Source organism: Etheostoma cragini, chromosome 7 (assembly GCF_013103735.1).
Source record: "Etheostoma cragini isolate CJK2018 chromosome 7, CSU_Ecrag_1.0, whole genome shotgun sequence".
NCBI classification, from domain to species: Eukaryota; Metazoa; Chordata; class Actinopteri; order Perciformes; family Percidae; genus Etheostoma; species Etheostoma cragini.
In genome coordinates this window covers 11,773,297-11,797,641 of record NC_048413.1, presented here as the reverse complement: position 1 = coordinate 11,797,641, position 24,345 = coordinate 11,773,297, and the positions used below count along the sequence as shown (strand labels likewise).

The following is a 24,345-nucleotide window of genomic DNA, read 5'->3' as shown; positions in this document are numbered from 1 at the left end:
AGCCTGTCTTATAGACGGTGGCTATACAATTGGATGTGCCAGTGGCCCTGAGAGAAGAAGAGCAGAGAGAGGAGGGGAGCTCCTGTGTCTTTAAAGCCGCTCGGTTTGTCTCTGAAGGTGAGAGGTGAAGACTCTCAATACCTCTATCAGGACAATGCAGAAATGAAAGAATCTCAAGGTTAGACTGCCAATAGATTTTTTTTTTCTAAGAAGTGTGTAAGCTGAAGGTAAAATCTCTTTGAGACTCTGAGGGACATTGTTGTGTTATTCTGTTTTCACATCCGAGTTCTTTCCTTCCTCACAGTCCCTTATTCCTAAGATTTGAATAAATCAAAGTGAAAGCCGAGCTATGCATTGATCAAAGTCTGGAGAGTTTTGTCTTGTTTTCGAGAAAGAGAGGTTTAAGCAGTTGTCACCGTCACTCCATCCAACTCGTCCACTGCTGCTCATAGAAGGTGTGTTTGTCCAAGTGGACGTGGGAGACACTGTGGATTTATCTGATCTTACAAGCCATCAGGTTGAGCAGAGCTTTGCTAAACATGACCTGAAGTGTGCCGGCCCCCGAGCAAACGCTGCTGTCACCTTGGCCAACCCAAGCTGTCATCTCTCAGAATGGCCCATGAGAGCTGACAGATGTGGCGTTCCCAAAACAAATCACTGCTGTGTTTGGTAACACTCTGCGTCCCTGCGATTTAGTCTTCACCAAGACGAGAGTTGGAGCAGTGGCTGCTAATGCTCTGGCTAATGCACTTGCGTGTGCATTTGTGCGTGTCGGTTTTGCTCTGTGTGCGTTTGTGTTTGCAAGGATATACGCAGTTTTTGTTTTTCTGCCACCTGGTTGAATGGTCCAAAATAGAGCACTCTTCATATCTCGCTTTGTCTCCTTTTGAGGTCTTGTCTGTGGCCTTCACCTGCATCCCTTTGGCCGTGTGAGCTCAAAATGCCTGTTTTAGGCCATGTGACTTATACACAGCAGAAAGAAATCACAGGACACAATAAAACCCACCTACATCTTCCACATTAATATGTTTGAGACAAAAAGCCAAAGAACAATCTTCAGGGGCTAATAGATTGTAAAAATTAATATCTTGAGCTTTTCTGTTGCTTTTATTTAGAAAGAGTAGGTAAGAGCAGTAAAATGTGCCCCATTCCCGTGTCACCTTCATGAATCCTGTCAATGAACACTGAAAAGTTCTTCATTCACTGACAGTTGAGCAGCTCGACACATTGCCATTAAGGATTTTTTCTCTGTAGTTTAAAAAAAATCTTTTGTGTTCGCAAACCAGACTGAAATGTGCAAGATCAGAAACACTGAGGTGAAGGTTCAAGAGTAACTTTTCGTCTCAACTAGACAATTGATTGAATATTCACAGTCGAAGTAGAGATGAAAAAAATAATAACAAGGAACTGGCTATGTTGTTTATTGATACATTTAACGGTAAAGTGCTCTGTACCAAATTAGGTGTTTTTCTCCCTCTTAACTGTTTTGTGAAAGTGTTACTCTTACGCTGACATTTTTAATAAGCTAACACACACTCTCTCTCTTTCTCTCTCTCACACACACACACACACACACACTCTCTCACACACACACGCACACAAATGAACCTGTCAGACATAGTTTAAACACAAAGATTTTTGACTATTTGGTACTGGGCTGTTTTTAGACATCAAACAACAGCAGTTGAGATGTGGTTTCTATTGATGTCATTGTTTTCATGTCACAGTCATTACTGAGATATCCTTACCTTGGCTCATCTTTAAAGGAGTGGTTCAGCTATATTTGCTTATTTTCTTTCCACTTACGTGAAAGTGAATCTGACATTTTGGGGTTTTAATTTAGCTACCGCCATAAACCATTTATATGGACTTAGAGGAGAAATACCTGAATAACTGTTTTCTAGACTAGAATATGTACAAAATAGCTTAGATTCCTTTGCCGCTGTACTGTATCTTTCAGCTGCTGTATAGTCAAACTACATGTTTAATGGTAAAATATTCTTGCAATATTTTGATATTACATCTGATTTTATTGCCCTGTCTACTTTTGTTTCCCAGCAGACGTTTGGAGGAGAGGCTTTTGTTCAGCTACACAGATGAACAACAGGAAGGAGGACATGGAGATCTCCTCTCACTACCGTCAGCTCCTCAGAGAGCTCAATGAGCAGAGGCAGCACGGCATCCTCTGCGACGCCTGTGTCATCGTGGATGGAAAGATCTTCAAGGCCCATAAGAACGTGCTCCTGGGCTCCTCACGCTACTTCAAGACTCTTTACTGCCAGGTAAGGGACTGCTACACTTGGGAGGATCAAGGGAGTCGGTTAAAGGTGCCTTGCAACACAAATTTCATTACTTTGTGGTAATATTTGAAGATCTACCATTGACTCTGTAACATTTTTCTGTGGTTACCTTGTTTCAAGTCATTGTAGCGTGGTATAGAAAGCCTGCAGGAAGACTCGGCTCGATTTGTACCAGTTCTCATTTATATTCAACGAGCCAACCTGCTTGACTCTGATTGGCTGAACAGCTAGCCAATGAGAGGCTGGCTAGTAGCATCCTTTACCCAGCTTAACTGGGCAAACTCATAAATAGGAATAAGTTCAGGCAACTTGACGTCAGACGGACCAGTTTTTGTAATTGGCCTGATTTCTCTGCATTTTTTATGGACCTAACAAATTTCAAAAAATGCAAGTAAAAAGGGTTTTGTGTGGCAGGGCACCTTTTACGTGTTTGTTTTTCTCTCAGATCATAGTTTTTCTGTCTTTTAGTGTTCAGGTAATAAAGAAATGTCAGAAGTTGTGTTTAAAAATGTTTACTGCATGAGATATATAAAAAAGTCATAAAACTGCTATGAATATTGTCTCACTTTTCAGGTTAAAAAAGGGGCAGAGCCTCACCACCAGACTACTGTCACTCACCTGGACATTGTCACGGCGACAGGCTTCAAAGCCATACTGGACTTCATGTACTCGGCCCACCTCGCTCTCACCAGTAAGAATGTGATCGAGGTCATGTCAGCCGCCAGCTACCTGCAGATGACGGACATTGTCCAGGCATGCCACAGCTTCATCAAGGCTGCGCTGGACATCAGCATCCGCTCCGAGATGGCGGAGGAACTGGCTGACTTTGAGATGGGAGCTGTTGTTGCTGCTGGCATAGGCGGAGGTGGAGGAGGTGGAGGAGGACTGGGTATAACAGGTGCAGGGGGTGGTGCAGGAACAGGTTTAGGAGGAGGAGGAGGAGTAGGAGGAGGAGGAGGAGGAGGAATTGTGGGCATGGCTTCTGAAGCCCTTGCCTCCATCATGTCTGGTCGCAGCACCTCCCCTTGGCTGGCGCGCCGCACCAGCCCCGCCAACTCTTCTGGGGACTCGGCCATCGCCAGCTGCCACGAGGGAGGCAGCATGTATGGCAAGGAGGACCAAGAACCCCCCAAGAGCCATGAGAGCCAGGAAGAAGCCTGCCACGACTCCCAGCCTGCCTGGCCACACGACTACAGGCCTGTCACCGTCAAAGAGGAACAGGTGTCCCCCGCCTCCTCCTCACATCCCCGGGACACTCCCAGAGGGGCAGCCCAGAGCCAGGGGGAGCAAGGGGCTGGAGGGGCTTCTGGAGGAGGTGGAGAGGGACCCTGGCAACCCGTATCAGGGTCAGGGCGGAGGAAGAACAGGAAGAACAAAGACACTGTTAGGCATATTACCCAGCAGGCTGAGACAAACTGGGACAGAGAGCGGGACAGGGAGAGAGAAAGGGACAGTAGGCCGGGATCTCCTCTGCCCTCCATGCTGGCTGTGGCAGGATGGAACTACAACGGACAGGAAATCCCAGGTAAGGCTGACAAATTTGCTTCTTACAGTGTTTACTGTCTCCTGTCTTGGAAAAGTGCTACTGCATATTTTATGTGATATAAACAAAACAGACTCAGAAATGGTGAAAGCAAGCCATACGTTTTCAGGTCCAAATACTGGTTTTATAGTGAATTTGTTGGTTAGATTATTAGTTTAGTGTCACAAAAGCAGGTGGAATTAAATTTGCCTGGCTCTTAAAATTGAAAGGATGGATGCAGGCCAAAAGAAAGCAGAGCTGCACTTCTGTTGTTGGAAACGCTCCTCGCGGTTCGGATTTGATGACTTTCGAGTTTCCCAGAATTGCTGCAGTTTCCACGTCGGCACCTACTTAGTTATCCACTTGTGTAATTAGTGAATGACTGGTGAGATAATAAGATTAGGTTAGATAATTAGGTGAAAGTGTTGTCTCAACACTCAACTACAGTAGAATCTAATTCATCTGTGCTTCTCTTTTAAAACTCACTTTCTAAAACAGTAAGGCTGCAGTCGCGTGAAAGAAATCCAGCTGCTTTGTTGACCCAAGTTTAACATAGTGCGCAGGACACTTTACAGTACATATGCAGTTAATGCTCTAAATCCTTTGTGAATATTCCAATGCATGCCAGCCATCCACACAATAGATGTGTAAAATGAACTCTTTCCTCCTCCGGGTTGAGATTAGCGAGGTTCTACACTAACGTGTTAGGCCTAAAATGTTTTTCTAAAATCTTGGAGGTGTGAAATGCAGATGGTTAATACAATCCTCTTCTTACAGCAGTTTATGTAACACACACCCACATAAATAAGCAAATGCATACACAAATGCACTCAGGCACACAAATGTATTTTATTCTAAGAAAGTGTCTCAGTATCCTCAGCTTTGCAGAATTGTTTAGTGAATTCTTTACACAAAAAACTAAAACACTTAGGTGTGTGTGTGTGTGTGTGTGTGTGTGGGTGTGTGTGTGTGTGTACTGTGGGGCCCAAAGCTTCGATAGGTAGATCATTAAAAGTAAGAGAAGCTAATCCTGGGTGCATTAAGGGAGTTGGCTGTGAAATGGGCACACGCGTCGCACAGTGAAAGAAAACAGGATAATTGAATTGACCTGGGTCACCGCACGGATTACCAGCGCGTCCTCGCCATCCAAGGCTCCTCCCCCTCTCTCTTGGGTTTAGGGAAGGACCTTCTGGAAAGGGCAAGAGGAGGGGAAAGGGAGAGAGAGAGTGGTTAAGGAGAGAGAGAGAAGAAGGACAGAGACAAAAAAACGAAAGGCGGAGAAACAGAGTTATGAGGGCTTGTCTGCTTAGCTCTAAGTGTCCTAAGTCCCAAATCTTGTGACCTGCAGTAGACATTATTAATGTGAACAAGTACATCTTGTCTTGAGCTTCAGAGTCACACACACACATGCAAGCATAGCCACACCCACAAAGTAAATGGCACTATTAAGCTTGTTGGCCAGTTACTTGGTTCTGTACTGTGGTAGTAGGTAGAATTTTTTAGTCTGGCTGTGGTGAAACCAGGAGAGGGGTTTTCTCTAAAGGTTAGAGGAAGTCTAGTGTTGCTGCTGGTGTAGACTCACCTGGTGTTAGCCAAACACAACCTCTCATCTTGCGTTCTGGGTTTTAGGATTGGGCTCACAATGGAGAACAGTGGGGGAAGAAGGAAACAGGAGTCTTTGTATCATGAGGTTATGAACTACACGACTATTGAAGCTTTGGGCCACACACAAACACACACACACACACACACACACACACACATACACACACACTCTTTCAGAGGGCAGATCTTGTAATTTTGTTGTACAACATGTTACCAATGGGACGTTTAAAAGTGGTAGTTTATGACAATCCAGATCTGTTTTACTATTGTGTGTTGAGTCAGTTTGCAGGAGGTGGTTTCTGTGTGTTTAGCGAAGATCTGGGTGATTGCTGAATAGGTTTAGCGAGGCCATTGTTGGATCAGGGGAGGTGTGATGTTTAGGTTGTGGGAGTGCTCTGCTGCAATCCCTTGAAGTTCTTTAAAGTGAAGACAAGTGTGTTGTTTTTTATTTTGACCAAAGTCAGGGTCAAAAATACATAGGTTCCCTGTGGGCTTATGAGCGTTTGTCTACTTAAGTCTTAAGTCTGCTTAAATCCAGATTCTGTCACCTGCAGTAGAAGATTCAAATCAGATTTACGGGCATATGGGAGGGGTAAGTAATTAGAAAGGGATGTAAAATTCTATTTAAAGTTTTACAACATTGACAGCATTGCAACGTGGGCAAGGTAAACAGAAAAAAACTTTCAAGCATTATCAAGATTGTAAAGAAATGAATAAATAAAGAAGGATAAAGAAATGAATTTGCCTTCTTCCAAGCCCCTAAAACAGACATTTGGAAACACGGCTGGCCCCGTTTAAGTTAGAAAACTCTGGGCTTGGGTTGTAGTCTGGACGGGCTGAAACGGAGACACACACACACAGTATTTTCTGTATTTTCAACTTATACGAGAATGTTTCTAACAGCTGAGTTAAAAAGTAGAGTGACTTTTGACAATGTGCTTCCCGTTTGTATTCCAGTGTATGCAAATGGTAATGAGACACGCGTGTTAACATGGTCGGGATTTGTTCTGCTAAGGAGCCTAAGCGCTTGTGTGAAAGGAGATCGATTTTCTTTCAAAACGCTGTTTAAAACTGAAACCGTAGTGCGGATGTAGCCTCACGGGTGTTCCTTGAAGTCCAGTTGTTAGTTTCCATGAAGGAATATGGTAGGTATAAAGGAGAAAGGGCACCTTCAGTCTGAGATTAGCTTAATTGCTTCATTCTTTATTAATGAGAAGTGCCTAGACACACACACTCTCATTCATCTGTGAGATGTGTTCATGCTTTACCATTAGAAACGCTTACATTACCCACAACACGAGGGCAGCTTGACTATGGATTTCACTGGATTATTCTGTAATATAAGGATAATATATGGCTGTGTAAAGGCTCAATGTATTAGCGTGCAGCCTTTCCAAAGCATTTGTATGAAAATGCTGTGTGCCTGTGTTGACATTAACAGCTGCAGGAATCAGGATTTGTTTTCTTTAGATCCCCTTCCCGTGCAAACATCTGCTGTGTTCACTTGATTTCATTATTGAGGCCATTAAGCACTCAACTTCCTTTTTTCCTCTCTCTGTCGCTAAACATTGATCTTACTCTTTCTTACGCTCACCTTGTCTGCTGCCCCAAATATTTGAACTCTTATGTGTGAATTAGAAAGAAGACAAATCAGCAGGATCAGTGATCTGAGCATGTGGATCATGAGGACGTAGATTTTTCTGCACAATAATATATTAGAGGTGACAAAGAGGTGTTTTAAATAGTTTCTACTTCTGTTGCCTGCTTACATCGTAAACCTTTTAAAAACTTACCTGAAATTATTTTTAGTTTGGCCCCCGCTGCGTCTTCCAGACCTGGATTAAAAGGCATCTGCAAATCAAAGCGTGACGCTTGTTTTTAAAATAATTCAGTATATGTTTTTTTGATTTTCTTCTTTTTTTCCAGCCTCTCTTCTTGTAATCCATGTAGTGCTAAAACTATGACTAGGTTAATCAATCAATTAACAGAAAATTAGTCAACACCTTTTTTAATAATTGATTCATCATTTAATAAACAAAATGTCAAACATTTGTGGTTTCAGCTTTTTAAATGTGAGGATTGACGACTTTGTTTGATTGTAAATTGAATAAATTCATAATAATTGCTTTATCATAGACACTCAAAGTGTCTCAGGGAGGGGGGTGATGCACGCCAGATGTTCACCACACATCAGCTTTATATGGTATGTTTTCATTGGTGGGGAAAACAGACACGGGGAAAACTCCACACAGGAAGGCCCGGGACAAGGCTCTGAGGCCACAGTGCTAACCATTGGGCCACCTTGCTTCCTGTATAATAGTCTTTGTAATCATCAGATTAACAGATAAAAACATTGGACCCATTATCCCATGGTGTCTTTTTTATAATATTCTGACTAAATACCATAAACTACAGGCTTACCACATTCCAGACGTGTTTAAATATTTTTTTTATATATATAATTGACATATTGTATGTCTGGTTGCATCCTTGGTAAATATGCTCTTTTATACTATGACAATATTTAGTATTTACACTTATTCAGTTATTTTTAAACTCCAGGCTATGGAGACTACTTTTCTATTAAAATGATCACATGGTCATGATTATTTCAAAATTACAAATTTGAAAATGTACGGACTTTAAATGTTGTTATGTCAACCAAGGCCTTACTTTATGCCATTTAATATTTTCATTATTTTCTTAACATTCAATGCTGTCATTTTATAAATGTAAGTGTCACCTATTTTGGAGGCAGGACACAGTCGCTCTATGGCACCTTCACTCTCGGATTGAGAAAAAGCCCAAGCTGGTGAAAACATCAGTTAACAATTGATTTCTTTCCTACTTCCTTTATACTTGGGGCAAACACCAACTTGACGTTTATCCCACATAATAACAGCACTGGAAATAGTTTTGCTATTTTTTTTGTTCGCTGGTATTAAAAGAAAAAGACTCACTCACACACGGTGACCTTTTAGTGGCGGCTTGGGGGATTTTGGCAATCCGGTACATGGCCGTACACACACACACACACACACACACACACACACACACACACACACACACACGCACGCACACACACGCACAGCTTTGAGCATCTGGTTATGTAGACATGAACAGTTCAATCACACGTGGGCTGTTCTTTCCATTTCCCTCTAGCTGTTGCACATTGATTACATCGAGAATCTTTTTTGAAATCCAACATCTTTATCTGACTCTCTTCCTCTTCTCTCTGTGGCCTCAGAGTTCCCCTCCTCAACCACTACTACACAAACACTAACATACACTGACACACATACACACGGCCACAGAGACAAAAAAAGTGAAATTGTTATCCTGGAAAACCTTTTTCCTATTTATTCCTGCGAGCTCAGTTAGCGCTGCATGTTTTGGCTTGTTTGAGATCAGACCTTCATTCTCCGGAGCCTCCTGGACTCACCTGGGGCCCCGCAGAAAGGCGCTCCTTAGAACTGCCCTCTAGTTTGCACTTCTGCATAAACTTTATCTCTTTTTTTTTCTCTCCCTCCCTGTGCTCGTCTCCCCAAGTCTCTGCAGTCTAAAGGTGAACATTTGAAATAATGAATCGGATCCCCCTTTCGCCCCTTTCCTCTCTGTATTCCAGTTAAGACTCTCCCCATAGTATTTGCACTTCATTAAACTTGAAATAGGTTTAATATTTAAAACACCGTGAACAGATTTCAACCCCCTCACCCCTTGCACACCTCTCCACTTTTTCTCTCTTTTCTCCTCGCTCTTGGTTTAATAATCTACTCTCATATTTCCTCCCTAATTCACTCCTCCTTCATTAGAAACCAACATAGATTTAATATTTTAGTGTAGACTTAATTTTTAACCTCTTTCTTCATGGCTTGGTGCTTGACACCTTGTGGGTTAGATAACTACACTGTGTTGAGGCCTCTTATCCTATATTTTCTTCTTTCTAGTCATGTCTTTCTCTCTATTTTGTGACTCTTGGTTCATCTTTCTCACTTTTTCCACAGTCAGTCTATTATCAGTTCTATCTCTCACTGTCTTTGTACTCCAGGCCTCTCTCTGTCTCTTCCCCACCCCCTATTTGCTCTTCCTCTTTGTCCTCTGACTGCACAAATGATTTTAGCCCTTTCCTCCCACCCTATTGACTTTTGTGGCCTGCTCACCCCACCTCCCTCAGTTTCCCCTACTCCCTCCATCCTCTCCTTTGACATTTTATGCGCTGCTACCACACATACACAATAATTTTCCCCCTGATCTGTTTTATATTAGACAAAAGGGTTTAATGCTTTTTTGTTGTCGTTGTGGGAGTTATGGCTGTTGACCAAAAGTCTTTCCCCCTTTTTCATGTTTCTGTTTGTCTCTCACCTATCAGCCTCTTGTTCGATCCCCACTAAATAAAAAAAGAGTTTCATCATCGCTGTGGTAACCAAACATTTCTCACCGCCCACCAGCTATCTTTGTCATATGACCTCACATCCTGCTGGACATTATGGGCAGTCCACCAGCTAAAATCCCCTTGTCCTACTCCACCACACCATCACACCACACCACACACACATTCACACAATTTTTCACACTCTTGCTGTCTGTCTTTTTCTCTCGCAGCACTCTCTCTCTCTCTCGCACAGTTTTCAATACTGACACCTGCTCTATTTATAATTTACTGGCTTTAAAAGAGCCATTTTGAACAGGAAGCTGCCCCCTACTCACTCCTGACCGTGGCTTTTTTCCAAAACGTCAGCACCCCCACCTATCCACCTCCTGCCCCTGAAACAGGCTGGAGAAGGATTGCTGGGCAGAGAAGAGATGTGTGTGTATGTGTGTGTGTGTGTGTGTGTATGCAGGGGGTTGAAGATTAGCCATCCCACCCTGAGGGAACCTGGGTTGGGCCCATGTGTGAGCTTTTGTCAGTCACGGCCCACACACTTACTGTCCACATTCACTCACTAAACTAACCGCAAGTGTAGAAACACATGCATTTATGACACCTGCAAATGTCCTATAAATACTATATTTACATGGTCTAAACACGCACATGCTTGTGTCTTGGCATTGATCACTGAGGTCTAAGAATTAAACTACCCAGAATGCATCCTGACAGGATGTCCTGTTGGTACGGTGCAAGGGAGGGTAGGGTAGGGTAGGTTTCTGTGGTTTAGTTTTACCCCCACAGCTAAAACCCCACCTATCAACACAAACACTTCAAACTTAAACACACTGTGTACGCCAAATCACTATACACAGATATACTAATGGTTCTGCTTAACTTTGTAGAACACACACACACACGCACACACACACACACACACACACACACACACAAACACACTAATAGATTCCAAGATGATAAAACACACATCAAATAACATCCCCTTAAACTCAGCTCAGTTGTAATGCCCCGTTCTATCTTTAAAAGAAGGTGACACCTGAGTGGCTTTGTAAGCCAAAGTCTGAGTTGGGGCCCTGACCTCCCCTCAGACAAAATTATAACAACTGTGCCCCCAAACACCCCCCTCCATTTGAATGTGTTACTTACAAGTTTTGTTTCTGTGGTTCCCATAATGCTTTTAACCTGTCAAAGGTTTAGGGTCACTTAAACATTTCCATTCAACTCCATTATAGACAGAATACCAGCTGATCTGAGTGGGTGGCTGATCTTTAATGCAAAGTCTACATTGCCCATTATCTGCAACCATTCTTCCAATGTTCCAAAGGCACATTCTGTTAACTAATCTGATATCATGTTAAAAAACTAACTGAGAATACATTAAAGAAGACTTTTGCAATTAGGTAACCTGAAAATTGCTGCTCTAGTTAAAAAATGCAGCTGGTATTCTGTATATATTGAATTTAAATTTTTTATGTGACTCCAAACATTTGACCGGTAGTGTATATATTTTATCCTTATTAATGTGAACATATGATGACAGGCATTAGCTGTGTGTCGTAGAACCTGATATGCATAACGGACTGTGTCACTATAATGGACTATGTCGTGGAAAAACTAACGCCCACTTTTGCAAAAAGTATCAAAACTTGAAAGGCTCGATATATTTACTCGTATCAACTTGAAAGAAACAATTCTGTAAATTCTGTAAACAGGAAGTAAATAGTTGTCATGAGTTAGTTAGTGAGGTGGGCTTCATCTTCTCCCCCCTTTGTTTGCCTATATTTATCTACATTTTGGTAAATGTGCACCCTTTGAAAGTATGTCAAGTAGCTACTAGCAGTTCCTGTTTGCAAGGTACCCATGGATGTGGAGACTACTATAAGTAATAACTTTGATATTGAAGAAAAAACCTAAAACTGTGATGTTTATATTTGCAATGAACATCCGAGTTAATAATATCCTCAGAAAGTTTAAGTCACACTAAATGTTTTAATATGCGTATCATTGTATCCTTAATTAAATTTCATCTCATGCACTATCTTTGCCTCACGTCAACGTTAAAAGATGAAAACTGGATCTGAAAAGTAACTTGTTGTCTGTAAATTGTGGTGAACAGTGTCCTCTTGCTACAGGAAACAACTTTAAAACCAATCTCCTCCTTTTAAAAATGTAAGGTATTTCTTTCAACTGAAAATCTATTTTAAAACGAAGGGTGCCTTAATAGGGGACTGGAGTCCTACATATGAGGGGGGCCTCTTCCTATTCAATAAGAAATCCATGACAAGGCTCCTCTTTTGGAGTCATGGGATGGAGATGTTATGTGAGCTAGGAAGTCTCTCTCCTCCGGTGATCTGATAGCCAGTAATGAGTCCTGTAGTCTTGAGCCTGGCAGCACTGCTCACTGTGGCTTATGTGTCACACTGTACCCAACTTTCACAGAGGTTTAGTCAAACGCAAACAGCCAGGATATTTGGACTAGTAAAGTGTGTGTGGATGTGTGAGATAGAAAGTGAGGCAAACATATACATTGGCAGACTGACTGACAGGAAGAAGCAGAAACAGTAACTTTCCTGGACATTTTAACCTTAAAAAAGTGCTTTACAGTAAGCCCATGGCTGGATCTGCTTTTTTTCTCTCTCACTTTCAGTCAACCTGATGTTCCTATTTTCCGGGTCTGTTTATTTTAGAAAGGTGGCTTTGTTCTATTTACCGTACCCACTCCCTTTGCGGCCTCTACCCCCGTCAGACCAGTTATAAAAGGGGAGCCATGAGGAAAAGGAGAAGGAGGAGGGGTGAAAGGGAGGGGGGTGCCTGTGCTTGATGTTTGGACAAATGGACAACCCGAACAGGATATAGAAGTCTACAGCCTGTGGGTGTGTCGGTTTGGCCGAGGTGCAACTCGCACACAAACACATAGACACACACACACATGCACACACACACACGTACACACAATTGTGGGTGTGTTCCCGCTGGAGGGCAAAGTCTCCCTTCCTTTTACACATTTATTCTCTCCTTTTCCCTCCTTCCCTTCATTCCCCTTTTCTGCCGTCACACCCCTATACACCTCCTTCCTTTAGCCCTCTTTTTCTCCTTTATCACTCATTCCTTCTCTTGTGACAACAACCCCCACCCCTTCCCATCCTCCTTTTCAAAAGTGGAAAAAAAAGTGTTAAAGATTTAGAAGCCAACAGCAATGAGAAACTAGGAGGGAGAAGCCAAAATCCCCACAGGGGACAATTATGGCTTGGGCTGTGTACAAGTGTGTGTGTGTATTTGCTTGTTACATGTGTGTGCATTTGATAGAGGCGTTGAAGACAGTCCTGGAAGCCACTATATGTCCTTCACAACTATTTGTCCCCTCCTTCTCTCCTCTATCCCTCCTTCCCTCTGTCTGTTTGGACTTTCCTGGCCATCCCGTCAATTCACACTGTCACTTCTGTTTTCACTCATCTCGTTCACTTGAGCTACGGCCGTTGCTTGCTCGTATGTGTGCTTGTAGTTTCACATGTTAGAGTTAAGGCCGGGCTGTGGGTTCAACTTCCTCCTCATCAGTAGGATCTTTGAGCCACTGTGTCTTGTTGTTTGCTTCTGCAAAACTGGAACTTCCAGATTGTGTTCCACAAGTCGGAAACCTACTACATGATTACATTGACATTTGTAATAATGCAAATGACTTTAAATCCAGCCCTACAACACAACTTTGCTCCACAAGAATGCCATGCAATTCACACCGCTTGTCTAGAAAAAGATGGTAAATTTTGAAAAAGCAATTTCATATCATTTTGTATTTAATTTATCTGTTTAAAGCTGACTTTAACAAACATAATTTTCCATCGCTGGTTAAAGGTCACAGGCTTGACGGACAGATGCCAGTGAAGTATTATGAGAATGGACTATTTCATCTTCTTCATACAGTCGTGCCTATAACAATAGCACTCCTTAAAACAACCTTTTTTCAAAGTGACTACAGCCTAATCAAGAATTCCATATTAACAATAATCAAATAACATATATAATGTGTAATGAGAAAGAGGTTGATCATGGGCATAGTCCTTCAAAACAAACTTACAGAGAAATATTACCCAAGCCTACATGTTTTAGCGTCTTTCTTAACTTAACCGCTCGCTTCAGTGTCTCATCAGCTGTAAAACACACAGTAAAAGCCAAATGTACTTTTGCAGCTAAGCACCGTACATATAAAGCTAGTGAACAGCTGGTGAACACAGTGGAGAATTTAGCAGCCAAGAAGCCAGATGATTTTCTCAGGAGTTAGTACAGTAGAGCCCAAAACATAGCAAAATATTGGACACTTGCCATGTCACCTGAGTCACAAATTCAAATGAATATAAATTTTGTTCTGTATCTGCTGGATGTGTAAATAACTGCTAACCAGCTAGCCATACTAACTTAAAAGGTGATTATGTGTCAGTATGAGCCTAAGATTTATAGAAAGAAGCAACTATGAAGTCAAGGAAGGATAATAATGGAGAACCAGTTATAATGAAATGTCATTATAACTGGTATAACTAATATGCACATTGTCATGCTAAAAAACCATTATGGGAGTTTTTGAATGGTAATTGTTTTTTAAGTTTGTTCGCAATTGGTTCAAATAAGGAGTACATTTACTTTGAATTTGCCTTGGTGAGTGGTGCAGTCACACACAAGCAAACATATTGAACAATAATATGAAATAAACAATCAATAAAGAAGACAAATATAGACAGTACATACAAAATAAATGTTGCTCAAAAAAAGAAAGAAGAGGCTGAATGGGTTGGATGAATCGCAGTAGCTGTAGTAGATACTCATGTAACCCATTAACCCCAGGATCATGTTTCACCTTTTCAGAAAGATGGAAAAAAGAAGAGGTTGTCTTGAGTTATTTGAACGGTCATTGGGACAATGGCACTGTATAGCCTCGGCTCTTTTTCATTAGACATGATGCTAGTTTTACAAAAACAGGGCAAACTCCTTTGTTCCCGCTGCGCCCCGTCTCCCCCAACCCGTTTGCCCCAGATTACCTGCCTGCCCGTTCTCCTCATTGTTTCCACCTTCTTGTACCTCTGTCTTTTCCACTCTTTTCTCCTCGCTACCCTCATACACCAGCAGCAACATGCAAAGAATAACTTCATCTGATCCATTTTTTATCTCCTTTCCGCTCTTCCTATCTCCTCAGATTCCACCTTTCTTCCTTGTAAGTCAGTATCTCTGAACCTAAAATTGGGTCATGGGCTTGTTTCAGGTGGAACCTCCCACAACAGTGATAGCCATAGGTTTTATTTTTATTAACACAATAATTACCTAGGTGAGATCACTTTTGACCTGACAAAAAACCTTTAATGGGCCTTTGTGCAAATTCAGAGTGAATGAGAGAATACTTCATTACTGCAAGTGACGGCTGTTGGGAAAAGTAAAATGTTTCAAAATGTGTCGTGTGTGTGTGTGTGTGTGTGTGTGTGTGTGTGTGTGTGCGCGCGTGCGTGTGTTTGTGTGTGTGTGTGTGTGTGTGTGTGTGTGTGTGTGTGTAAAAGCTGTTGAGATTAGAGGTGTGTTGTTGCATCTGTGTATGGTGTAATTGTCTGTGACCCTGGCAGTTTTCTTTTTCTTTTCGTGGTTGGACTGTTTGGCCTTCCCATAGTTCCTCTGGCCTGGAGGCATCCAGCTTCAAGGTTGTGTGTGTGTGTGTGTGTGTTTGTGTGTGTGTGTGCAATTACGCTTTTCTGACTTTTGTGTTTCTATTTTATAAGACAAAGTGTAACACTGCAGTCATTATTGTGTTTGTGTGTGTGTGTGTGTGTGTGTGTGTGTGTGTGTGTGTGTTTCACAGGAGAGGAGAATAGGGAGCAATGGAGGTTAGAGGTGGATTTGATAGCGCAGGACACTCAGACCCCTCTCTCCACCTCCATACCCCCTCTGTTCAGGCCTTGATAAGTGGAGCCGGAGTCTGTGGGGGTTAGGGATTCCTGTCTGGCACAAACACACACACGCACATAGAAACACACACGGGCCCCGGGATCCGCCCGCTCTACATTCCTGTGTCCGACTAAGGAAGCAGCCTAGCCGTCTTCCCCTCCACTCCCAAATTATCCCCTTCTCCCAAAGTCACTGCATACTTATCGCACGCCTCTCTGCCTCTCTCTTCCACTCTGACTCATACATACCTCTTCTATCTACTATGTTTTCGTCCTCTCTATCCTTCCACTGAGACCGCTGCAGACAACATGTCTAATCATCTGGTAGAGAGTCCTAAAATGTGTCATTAGAGCAAGTGAAAAAGATCTGCCAGTGCAGTGACATACATTAATATCACTTGTTTAAAACATGTAGCATTTTCATGATGGTGGAGGTGTTTCAATCACTACTAGACAAACACTATAAACCGCATAGGAAACATTGGAATTAGTTGTATCGACAGAAAAACATAACTCCTGCTATTTATTCATCTGTCCTTGTGGGTTTTTTGTTTGGCATTTCACTGTTCACTTTAAAATAGAAATTGGGTCATTGCTTGAACACTTATATGTCTCTCAATGTATCACCTTTACCCCGTCTCTGCCTTTCACCTTTTTATCATTCCCTGTTTTCTCTACCTCTCCTTTGCAATATGACTCTGTTTTATATCTTTTACCCCTTTCTCTCATTCCCTCCCTCCTTCCTTTCCACCCTCATTCTATTCTTCCCTCCCTTTCAGGGGTGTGTAACATGGGTCAGGAAAGGGTCATGCGGTCCTGCGCTGCCCTTCTCTCTAATGGCTTCTTAATGAGAGAGCCACAGAGGGAGAGAGAGGCAGGGAGAGGAGCAGTTTTTGAGAAGCGCGGTGAGATATCAGTAGTTCTGCTTAGGGCACTGACTTTCTATGCGTGTGCGTGTCTATTTTAAGCTGTGTGTACAATATGTGTGTGTGCACACGCCTGCTTTGTTCGAACGACCCCTTGCTCCATTTTGAGCTCTTTCTGAGTTCAATGTTCCTCTCCGGGGAAAGAGGAAATGACATGTTTGTAGCCTTGAATAAGCGCCGCGGCTTGTCACACGCAGTGTCGACTGCTGGCTCGGTGGAGGAGGGATGAGGGGGGTGGGGATGTGGCCCGCTCTTTAATTTGCATTGCTTCTGCTGATTTGATCATGAGCAATTAATCTCAATGGCTCAGCTTGGCTGCAGTGGGGGAATAGAAGATGAGCACAGTCTTCTACATGCATACGTCCCTCCCTCTGGTCTTCCCCTCCGTCCACACAGTATGATTTCTACAGTTCTTACCTCTTATACTCAAATCATAGTCATAGGGCGAGACTGCTATGGGAACTTTTCTCTTGCGCCCCATGATTCCCCCCTGCAGAGCTGTGGGGTCTCTCTAGCAAATTTTGGTTTTCTAGACAAATATTGCTCCAAAATCTCTATCCTTTAAATCTAAAATTCATTTTCAGTGAAGTTGCAAAGGTTTTAAAGTGTCCTTCTGTCATGAAACATATCAACTACTTATAGGGATTTGTAATGTTTTAAATTAAGTGGGGACATGATAAATTAAACTCTTAAAATCCAACTTGGAATTAGAACCGCGTCAAACAAGACGGCCCTCTAGTTCGGTGGCATCTTCGCAGACTGGACTGCTGAGAGGCCCGTGGAGAGGTGTGAGGTTCAAAGTCCAGATCTGGCCTGCCTTGGTCTCACAATCCGTCCAACTTTTATCAGCTCAAGAGTGACCCAGATCTCCACTGATCCACTAATGCTAAGCTCGCTGCTTGCACAGGTTTGCCCCTCTCATCTGTCTTACTTCCTTCCTCTGTTTAACCCTTTGCTCTATTCCCTGATTTTGACCTCCACATCTGTGCAAGACAAACACGGCAACTCCTTTCTTCACTCTCCCTTTCTGTCCAGCCACTTTGCCAGTTTTCCATCGCCTTCTCCCTCGCCCTTGCTTTCCCTCTCCATGGCACCACACATCTCCCATGCTGAGGCCAGAGCTCTCTCCATTGTTGGAGGCAGGTTGCCAAGGATACAAGCACAGAGAGGCACAGTCTTAATGTTATAAGATGGGAAAGATGAGCATGGAGAGGGGCAATAGCGCTTATGTACTCTGACCACTGGGTAGCCCGACCACACACTAATGCTCTACACGGAATGCAGAACACCCCGGCACCCCACTCGGTAGAGAGTGGACGAAGCACAATGACACTGACTGTTTGCCGAGGAACCCGTTGTACTGGTCATCTGCTCGCCTGCTGTGCCTGGAGTGTATGATGGCAGCGTATGTCTTCATGTGTTGTACTTTTTGTACATTTTTCAGGCAGCCATTTGATGGGGACTCTTGAGTGACTGGCAATTGTTCATTTTAACAGACATCAAACAAAGTCATACAATACAATACAAAAATGATGAGCTATTCGAGGAAATTGAAGTTATTAGATGTCGTGATGATGTGTGTTTTTTTTGGTCTTATTTTATAGAAACGGGGTAAACAAATCTACCAGTGCAGTGTTTATTCCTACATAGTGTGATAGCCCCAACCTTTTTTTCAATACAAATCAACCTGTTTCATTTACACAAGTGAAGTAATTCTGGTGCACTGATCCGTCTTCTGTTCTATTTTTCTACGTGACACTAATTTTGGGAAAATTTGTAAATGCTTTTGAGAAGGTCACCACACCCATGTCAATAATTTAGGTCCAACGCAAGTATTAGTCTTGAAGCAAGTTGATTGATTGATTAATTATGCTAAACTGCAATTGTTCAGGGTTTGCATTAGTTTGATGGCACACTGTATAGTGTCAGACAGGAAACAAGGGTAGAAATAGATAAATATAAAATGCAACATTGGTCTCCAGCTGGAATCAAGATAGAAACATTGCACTTATGCGGTATGAGCCGTAACCATTTCTTTCAGGACACCGTAGACTGGCAAAAACCATTCAAGTGTTAACATCACAGAGATGCTCCAAAACAGAGACCACCACAGACAGCTGACACACACAGTGGTCTGTACATCCTACATTGGCTACCTGTGTACTCAGACTTGTTCAACACACGCTTGAAGGTGCACACATTCCGTGTGGTTATACGTTTGTTTGAAAACATCTCCTATGAAAGTTATGCAATCCCCTCCAGAATATCCAACTGGACATATGTTGATGTCGCCAACTTTGTTTGGTTGTTAAACCCGTCTTAAAATGTATTACCAGGCAGCAGTAAAGAAGTAATTACAGCTAGTTAGTAGCCTGGAGCTTCTGAGCTGGTCAGTGTGAGTCTGAGAGTGTGTTAACTCACGCGCCTATAATAACCCACAGGCTCTGTACAGCTTCCCCACCCAGAGGCTTTGTCGTTTTCCTCCTCTTCTTTCCATTATCCCGTTTCTCAACCTCTCGCTCCCATTTCACCTTTCAAATATGACCCTGGACCGGGCAGGACAGGGCATTTGGGCTTGGGCCCGCCCACCAGTTCCTCCCTTGTGCATAAAGCAGAGACTCTCTCTCTCTTTCTCTCTCTCTCCGCTTTTAGCACAAAGCTCTGCGTGTCTGCCTTCCTTCCCCACCCAGCATTCTTTCCCCATGTAGACTTCTCCCCCGCTCTCTCTCTCTGTCGACTTCCCTCCTACCCGCCAAGTCTCTCAGCCTCACCCTACCTTTCCTTAGCCCACTCTTTATCTCACACACTCACTTGGCTCTCTCTCTCTCTCTCCCCCTCCACTCTCCTATCTCACCAGCTTTTACACTCCCTGTACTCTCTTTCTCTCTCATTCTTCCACCCTAAGTTGCTTCGACTTTTGTTTCTGATACATCTTCATTTATTTCTTACTTTCCCTGCTGACCCTATTATTTTTATATTTTCTCTCCCCCTGCCATCTCTCTCTCTCTCTCTCTCTCTCTCTCTCTCTCTCTCTGCCTCCCTCCCACTCCTCTCAGTCCCTCTAAGCTGCATTAACTCCCCAGATTACCTTGAGCCCTGCAATCCTCCATCCCCCACGCACTCACTCACTCGCTCCCTCTTTCCCTCCCTTCACTCATTCATGCATCCTCACTTAGACTACGTCTACACCAAGGCGGCTAGTTTTTGAAAATGTAATTTACGTTTGAAAAGTGCAAGCATTTTCATATTATCTTGTTGAGATCTCCATTCACACTGACACACTTAAAAGTAGGAAACTTGATCGGTCTGTTCTTTGTTGTCCTTTTTGGACAGTTTCCTTACTGTGTATCACTGCAAACATCTCGTAAACACTGAGACGGACACAGCGGACTGTCACCTCCTGCTCTCTGTGATCTCCATTCTGTGTTTTAATACCGCAGAACTTTATTATGATTCTGTTTTTTATTGTCAGACAAATGAAGAAGAATAAAATAGCAATTTAATCGCGGGTCATGAAACCTAACCAGGTGAACTTAACCCTGCTGTGATGAAATGTGTATAGTCTGATATTGACAAAATAAGTGATCACAGAGAGGATTAGAGGCAGCAGAATAAAAGTCCACTTTTAATTAACGTCCTCTAAATAAACTGTTCTACAAAAGAGAAGTGAGTTGTAGACATGTATGATGCAATAGTACAAACACATCTTTTCAATAAACTGTGTGAACTTATTTTCACATAAGCAACCGATGCCAGATGAGAGTTAGCAAGCTCGCTAATTCAGAGAGCTTTTCAATCCCCCTAGTAACTCTATTAAATGAGTTAACGGCCCAGTACAGAGAAGATAGAAAGAAGCTTGGAGAGCCATTGTGACTGAGCAGCCCGGCTAGCATGCTCACCTGCTACAGACTAGGGCCACTTTCTTGTGTGAGCAGGTCTTCAAAAATATATATCCACCAGGTAGCAGATGAGGGCCAAATCAGCCATGGCCAACACCGTGATATCTTTCTTGAGATTTCCAATTTTGCAAACTGTAAACACACCAAAACATGGCTACAGAAAAAAAGTGACCGTAGCAATAAGGCTTCGCTTTCTGATATAACACCTCCTACTGCTCATGGGATGATATTATCTTTCGGATATGCAGCTTGAATTTCTGAGTGTGCACATGACCACTGCTATGAGTCTGATTTAAGCTTTGCTTTTGAGTGTCGAAAATGCCAGAGTAGCATGGACAGTGGGCCAAAAAACATGCATTTTCAAATTTAGGTGGCCTATTGTACACACACTCTCAAACACTTACAGGCTCACCCCTACCGTCACTAACCACCCTCCCTCCCACAGCCTCTGTAACCTCCCCCTCACCTCTCCTCACTCCCCCCTTCACTCACCCACCCACCCACACTCCATCACCCCACCATCCACCTCTCACCCCACCACTCTTGCAATAGCTGCGCTTCTCTTCTCTTCTCTCCTCTCCTCCCCTCCACCCACACTCTCTCTTTTAGTCTGAGCCCCCAGCAGTACCACCATCACCACCAGCAGAATCCTCTCTCTCTCTCTCTCTTGTCCCTATCTTTTACCACTCTCTTCCCTCTTTTCCTCACTCCTCTAAAGCCTTCAGGCTCTGCTTGATTTATGCTTGCCCACCCTATCCACACACACACACCCACACCACCCACCCAACCTTCCCTATCTCTCCTGGAGGTTGTGGCCCGGCTAGTCCCTAAAAACAACAGAGAGAGGAAGAGAGAGAGAATAACAACCTCTTTTACTTTCCATCCTCCCTCCTTTTTAACCCAACATTTTTTTCATTCCCCTCTCCCACACTGCTTTTAAATTGCCTCTGAATTCTTGAGCTGTTTTAGTGCCTCACTCCCCCTTCTCTCCTGAAATTACTTTTTTACCCTCTCAAACTCTGGCATGCTGAGGAAGCAAGTTCCACCTTCCCTCCTCTCTTTGTCCACTCGAGGACAAACACACACTAATTGCATGTCCAGTGTATGAAGATGTTTGTGGAAAATAGTGGCTTGCATTTTCTCGTTTGGAAGCATGTCGCTGTAATGTTGAATAGACAACATGGCGAGCAGCAAAGTCTTGTGACAACACTGCTCTCGTAGTGCCTTGTCCTTTTCAACCTCACGCTGGCCGAGCCATTAACCAGAGTGACTTGGGGCAAAGCTTCTTTCTGTGTCACACACACACACACACACACACACACACAACTACATATATATACAAAAAGATACACAGTGAGAGAGTATTTCTCTTTTGTTTGCACTCCCATACTCAAACATGCACACAAGCCCTACTTTCTTCTCTGACAGCTCTCTTCTGGTCGACAAGCCCCAGTAACTCGTTGCTTAACCACCCTGGACTTTTTCTCTCCATTGTGTTTGACTACTGTCTCTGTTGATTTGAAGGTGTGTGTATGCGTGTGCGTGTGCATGTGTGTGTGTGTGTGTGTGTGTGTGTGTGTGAGATTGCAGGTGTTAAAGGAAAGTGTCCATCAGCAGTCAGGTTGTGTGTGTGTGTGTGTGCGCGCAAGTAGCTGTTGTGTATCAGTTTACATTTATTCATCCATTTATCAATCAAAAACAATTATATTTTAGAAAATAAAAACTCCCTCACACAACGGTGTTTGGCTTAATTTTGAGGGTAAGGAGGTGTTTGTTGAGACACACACTTGGACACACTCCTTAAACACAATCAGAACAGAAGATCAGGGGTCAAACTGGGTCAGTTGAACTGTCTCTCCCTTTTCAGGCCGTCTCTTTCCTCCTCTTTATTGTGTGCGTTAAATTGCTCTAATAATACAACTCCTCTTGTGAAACACACACACACACACACACACACACACACACACACACACACACACACACACACACACACACACACTTAACTTAGATATACAGTGCAGCCTGAACCACAGCACCATAAAACTGTATCTTCTATCCATTAACTCTCTCAATGGATGATAAATGCAGTATTCCTTGCAACACATTTGAAGTATAGTTCAACAAACATCTTTTTATTCCAAGGCAAGTCTTATTCTGCTTTTGCTTAGCTCAAGCCCCCACATAGCTTGCAGCTTCGCTCACATGTACGCACGTGCGCACACACACTCACACACACAAATACACACATGAACAAAGAGAACCACCGTTTCCACATATTTGTCTCTCCTTTTAAAGGGGTTTTTATTTAGCATAAATGTTGAAGCCAAGGGTGCCCGGCTACCATGGCAACCAAATTAAACGGAGGATCTCTTCAGAAAGCAGAAATCTAAATTATTCGGACTCTTTTATGAAGGGGAAAATGAAAATTCCCTTCACTGTACAGAGACCGCTGCACTGTACAGGCAGAAGAAAGAAGGGGAAAAAGGATGAGGGAAAAGCTATTGTTTTTTTGTATGTGACCATGCAGATCAAAGCCAAATCCTATGCCATTGAAATTCATAGGTTGTCTCATGACAAGCAGTATGCTAACACTACGCATATGTGCACAAAGGAATGATGTAACCACAGTGTCTCTAAAACTCCAGATAAACCTATTGCAACTGAAAGACACCACAATATGTGTGTCTACAAATCCTCGGAGAAACCTTGCACACGTATGATGAAATCCATAAGCTGCGTGCATGGGATTAGGTGCGACTGGTTCTGGTGTGGTAAATGATTTTAACTGTCGGAACAGGATGAGGTTTAAGTAAAACACCATCAACGTAGGGTCTGATAAAGCTTACCTAAGTGAAGGAGTATTATTTAGTATGTTCCAATTATTTGGTTTGGAAGCCTGTTTGTGGTCAGCTGAATACTAATTTCTAATATCTTATGCTTAGTCTCGGAAATGCAGATAATTCCTCAGAAAGCAGGCTACTGTGTGTTGCAAGGCAGAGTGTGTCAGCATGACAGAAAGAGTTCTTCGCTAATGTGTAAAGCACAGATGTTAATTTCGTACATTACAACATTTCAAAATTGTGACTAATGTGCGAGGAAATCATGAAGAAATCGCTTTTCCATAACTGTCATCCAACCTGCAGTGTGTGACTGAAGCGTTGTTACTGTATGACTGTGAGGAGGGTGGACATGTTCCATCTGTAGATGCACGTGTCCAGGGGATGCTGGGAAAAGTGTTCAGGGGTCATTCGTTCTTCCAATGCACAGATGAGTGGAGGGAGATGGGGGTCAGAGGTGACCCTCTCTCTCTCCCTCGCTTCCTCTCCTTCCATTTGTCTGCCTCTCCGTTCACCATTTACGTGTATGTGTGTGTGTGTGTTTGTTGTTGGCCCACAGCAGATCTATGTTATTGATTGACTCTTGTGGCTGCTGGGCTGCCCACTGAAGGAGGGGGCAGAGCTCTAATGAATTCCTGCACCTCATGCCCCTTGCGCCAACCCCTACACCCCCTCCTTAATTAACTTTGCGTGTGTGTGTGTGTGTGCGCGGGTTGGGGCGGGGGTGTATGTGGATGCATGTGTGTGTGTTTTGTGTGTATCTTCTGTGCTTCCTCCACAGCTCAACACCCCCGCTTTTACACAAAAAAAGGCAGGGGCCTTTTTTTTTTTCTTCCTCTCTCTTTCTCTATCTGTCCGTGCCTGCTCATTTCTGTCTTCATTCCTCCTACTTTATCTCCTATTTTATATCTTCCTCTGCGTTTTAAAGTAGTTTGATGGCCGCTGATTACT

At 43.0% G+C, this 24,345-nt stretch overlaps 1 protein-coding gene and 1 long non-coding RNA gene across 10 annotated transcripts in view; one reads left to right on the top strand and one right to left on the bottom strand.

Moving 5' to 3' along the window:
- The window catches only part of LOC117947508, a 1,113,976-nt gene that overhangs the window by 461,470 nt on the left and 628,161 nt on the right, over positions 1-24,345 (bottom strand). The gene's annotated exons all lie outside the window — the stretch shown is intronic.
- zbtb46 (zinc finger and BTB domain containing 46) overlaps positions 1-24,345 on the top strand; it is a 55,469-nt gene that overhangs the window by 17,863 nt on the left and 13,261 nt on the right. For 6 of the 9 annotated variants that reach the window (XR_004657240.1, XM_034876368.1, XM_034876370.1 and 3 more), the window contains 2 exons: positions 2,059-2,282; positions 2,874-3,825. Coding sequence is in view for 8 of the 9 variants with exons in the window: in XM_034876366.1 (XP_034732257.1) it covers positions 2,059-2,282; positions 2,874-3,825 (1,176 nt within the window). In the remaining variant the exon portion in view is untranslated. Of the gene's footprint in view, positions 1-2,058; positions 2,283-2,873; positions 3,826-24,345 lie in introns of those variants that run through there. The other 3 variants (XM_034876369.1, XM_034876372.1, XM_034876367.1) reach the window with 1 other exon arrangement.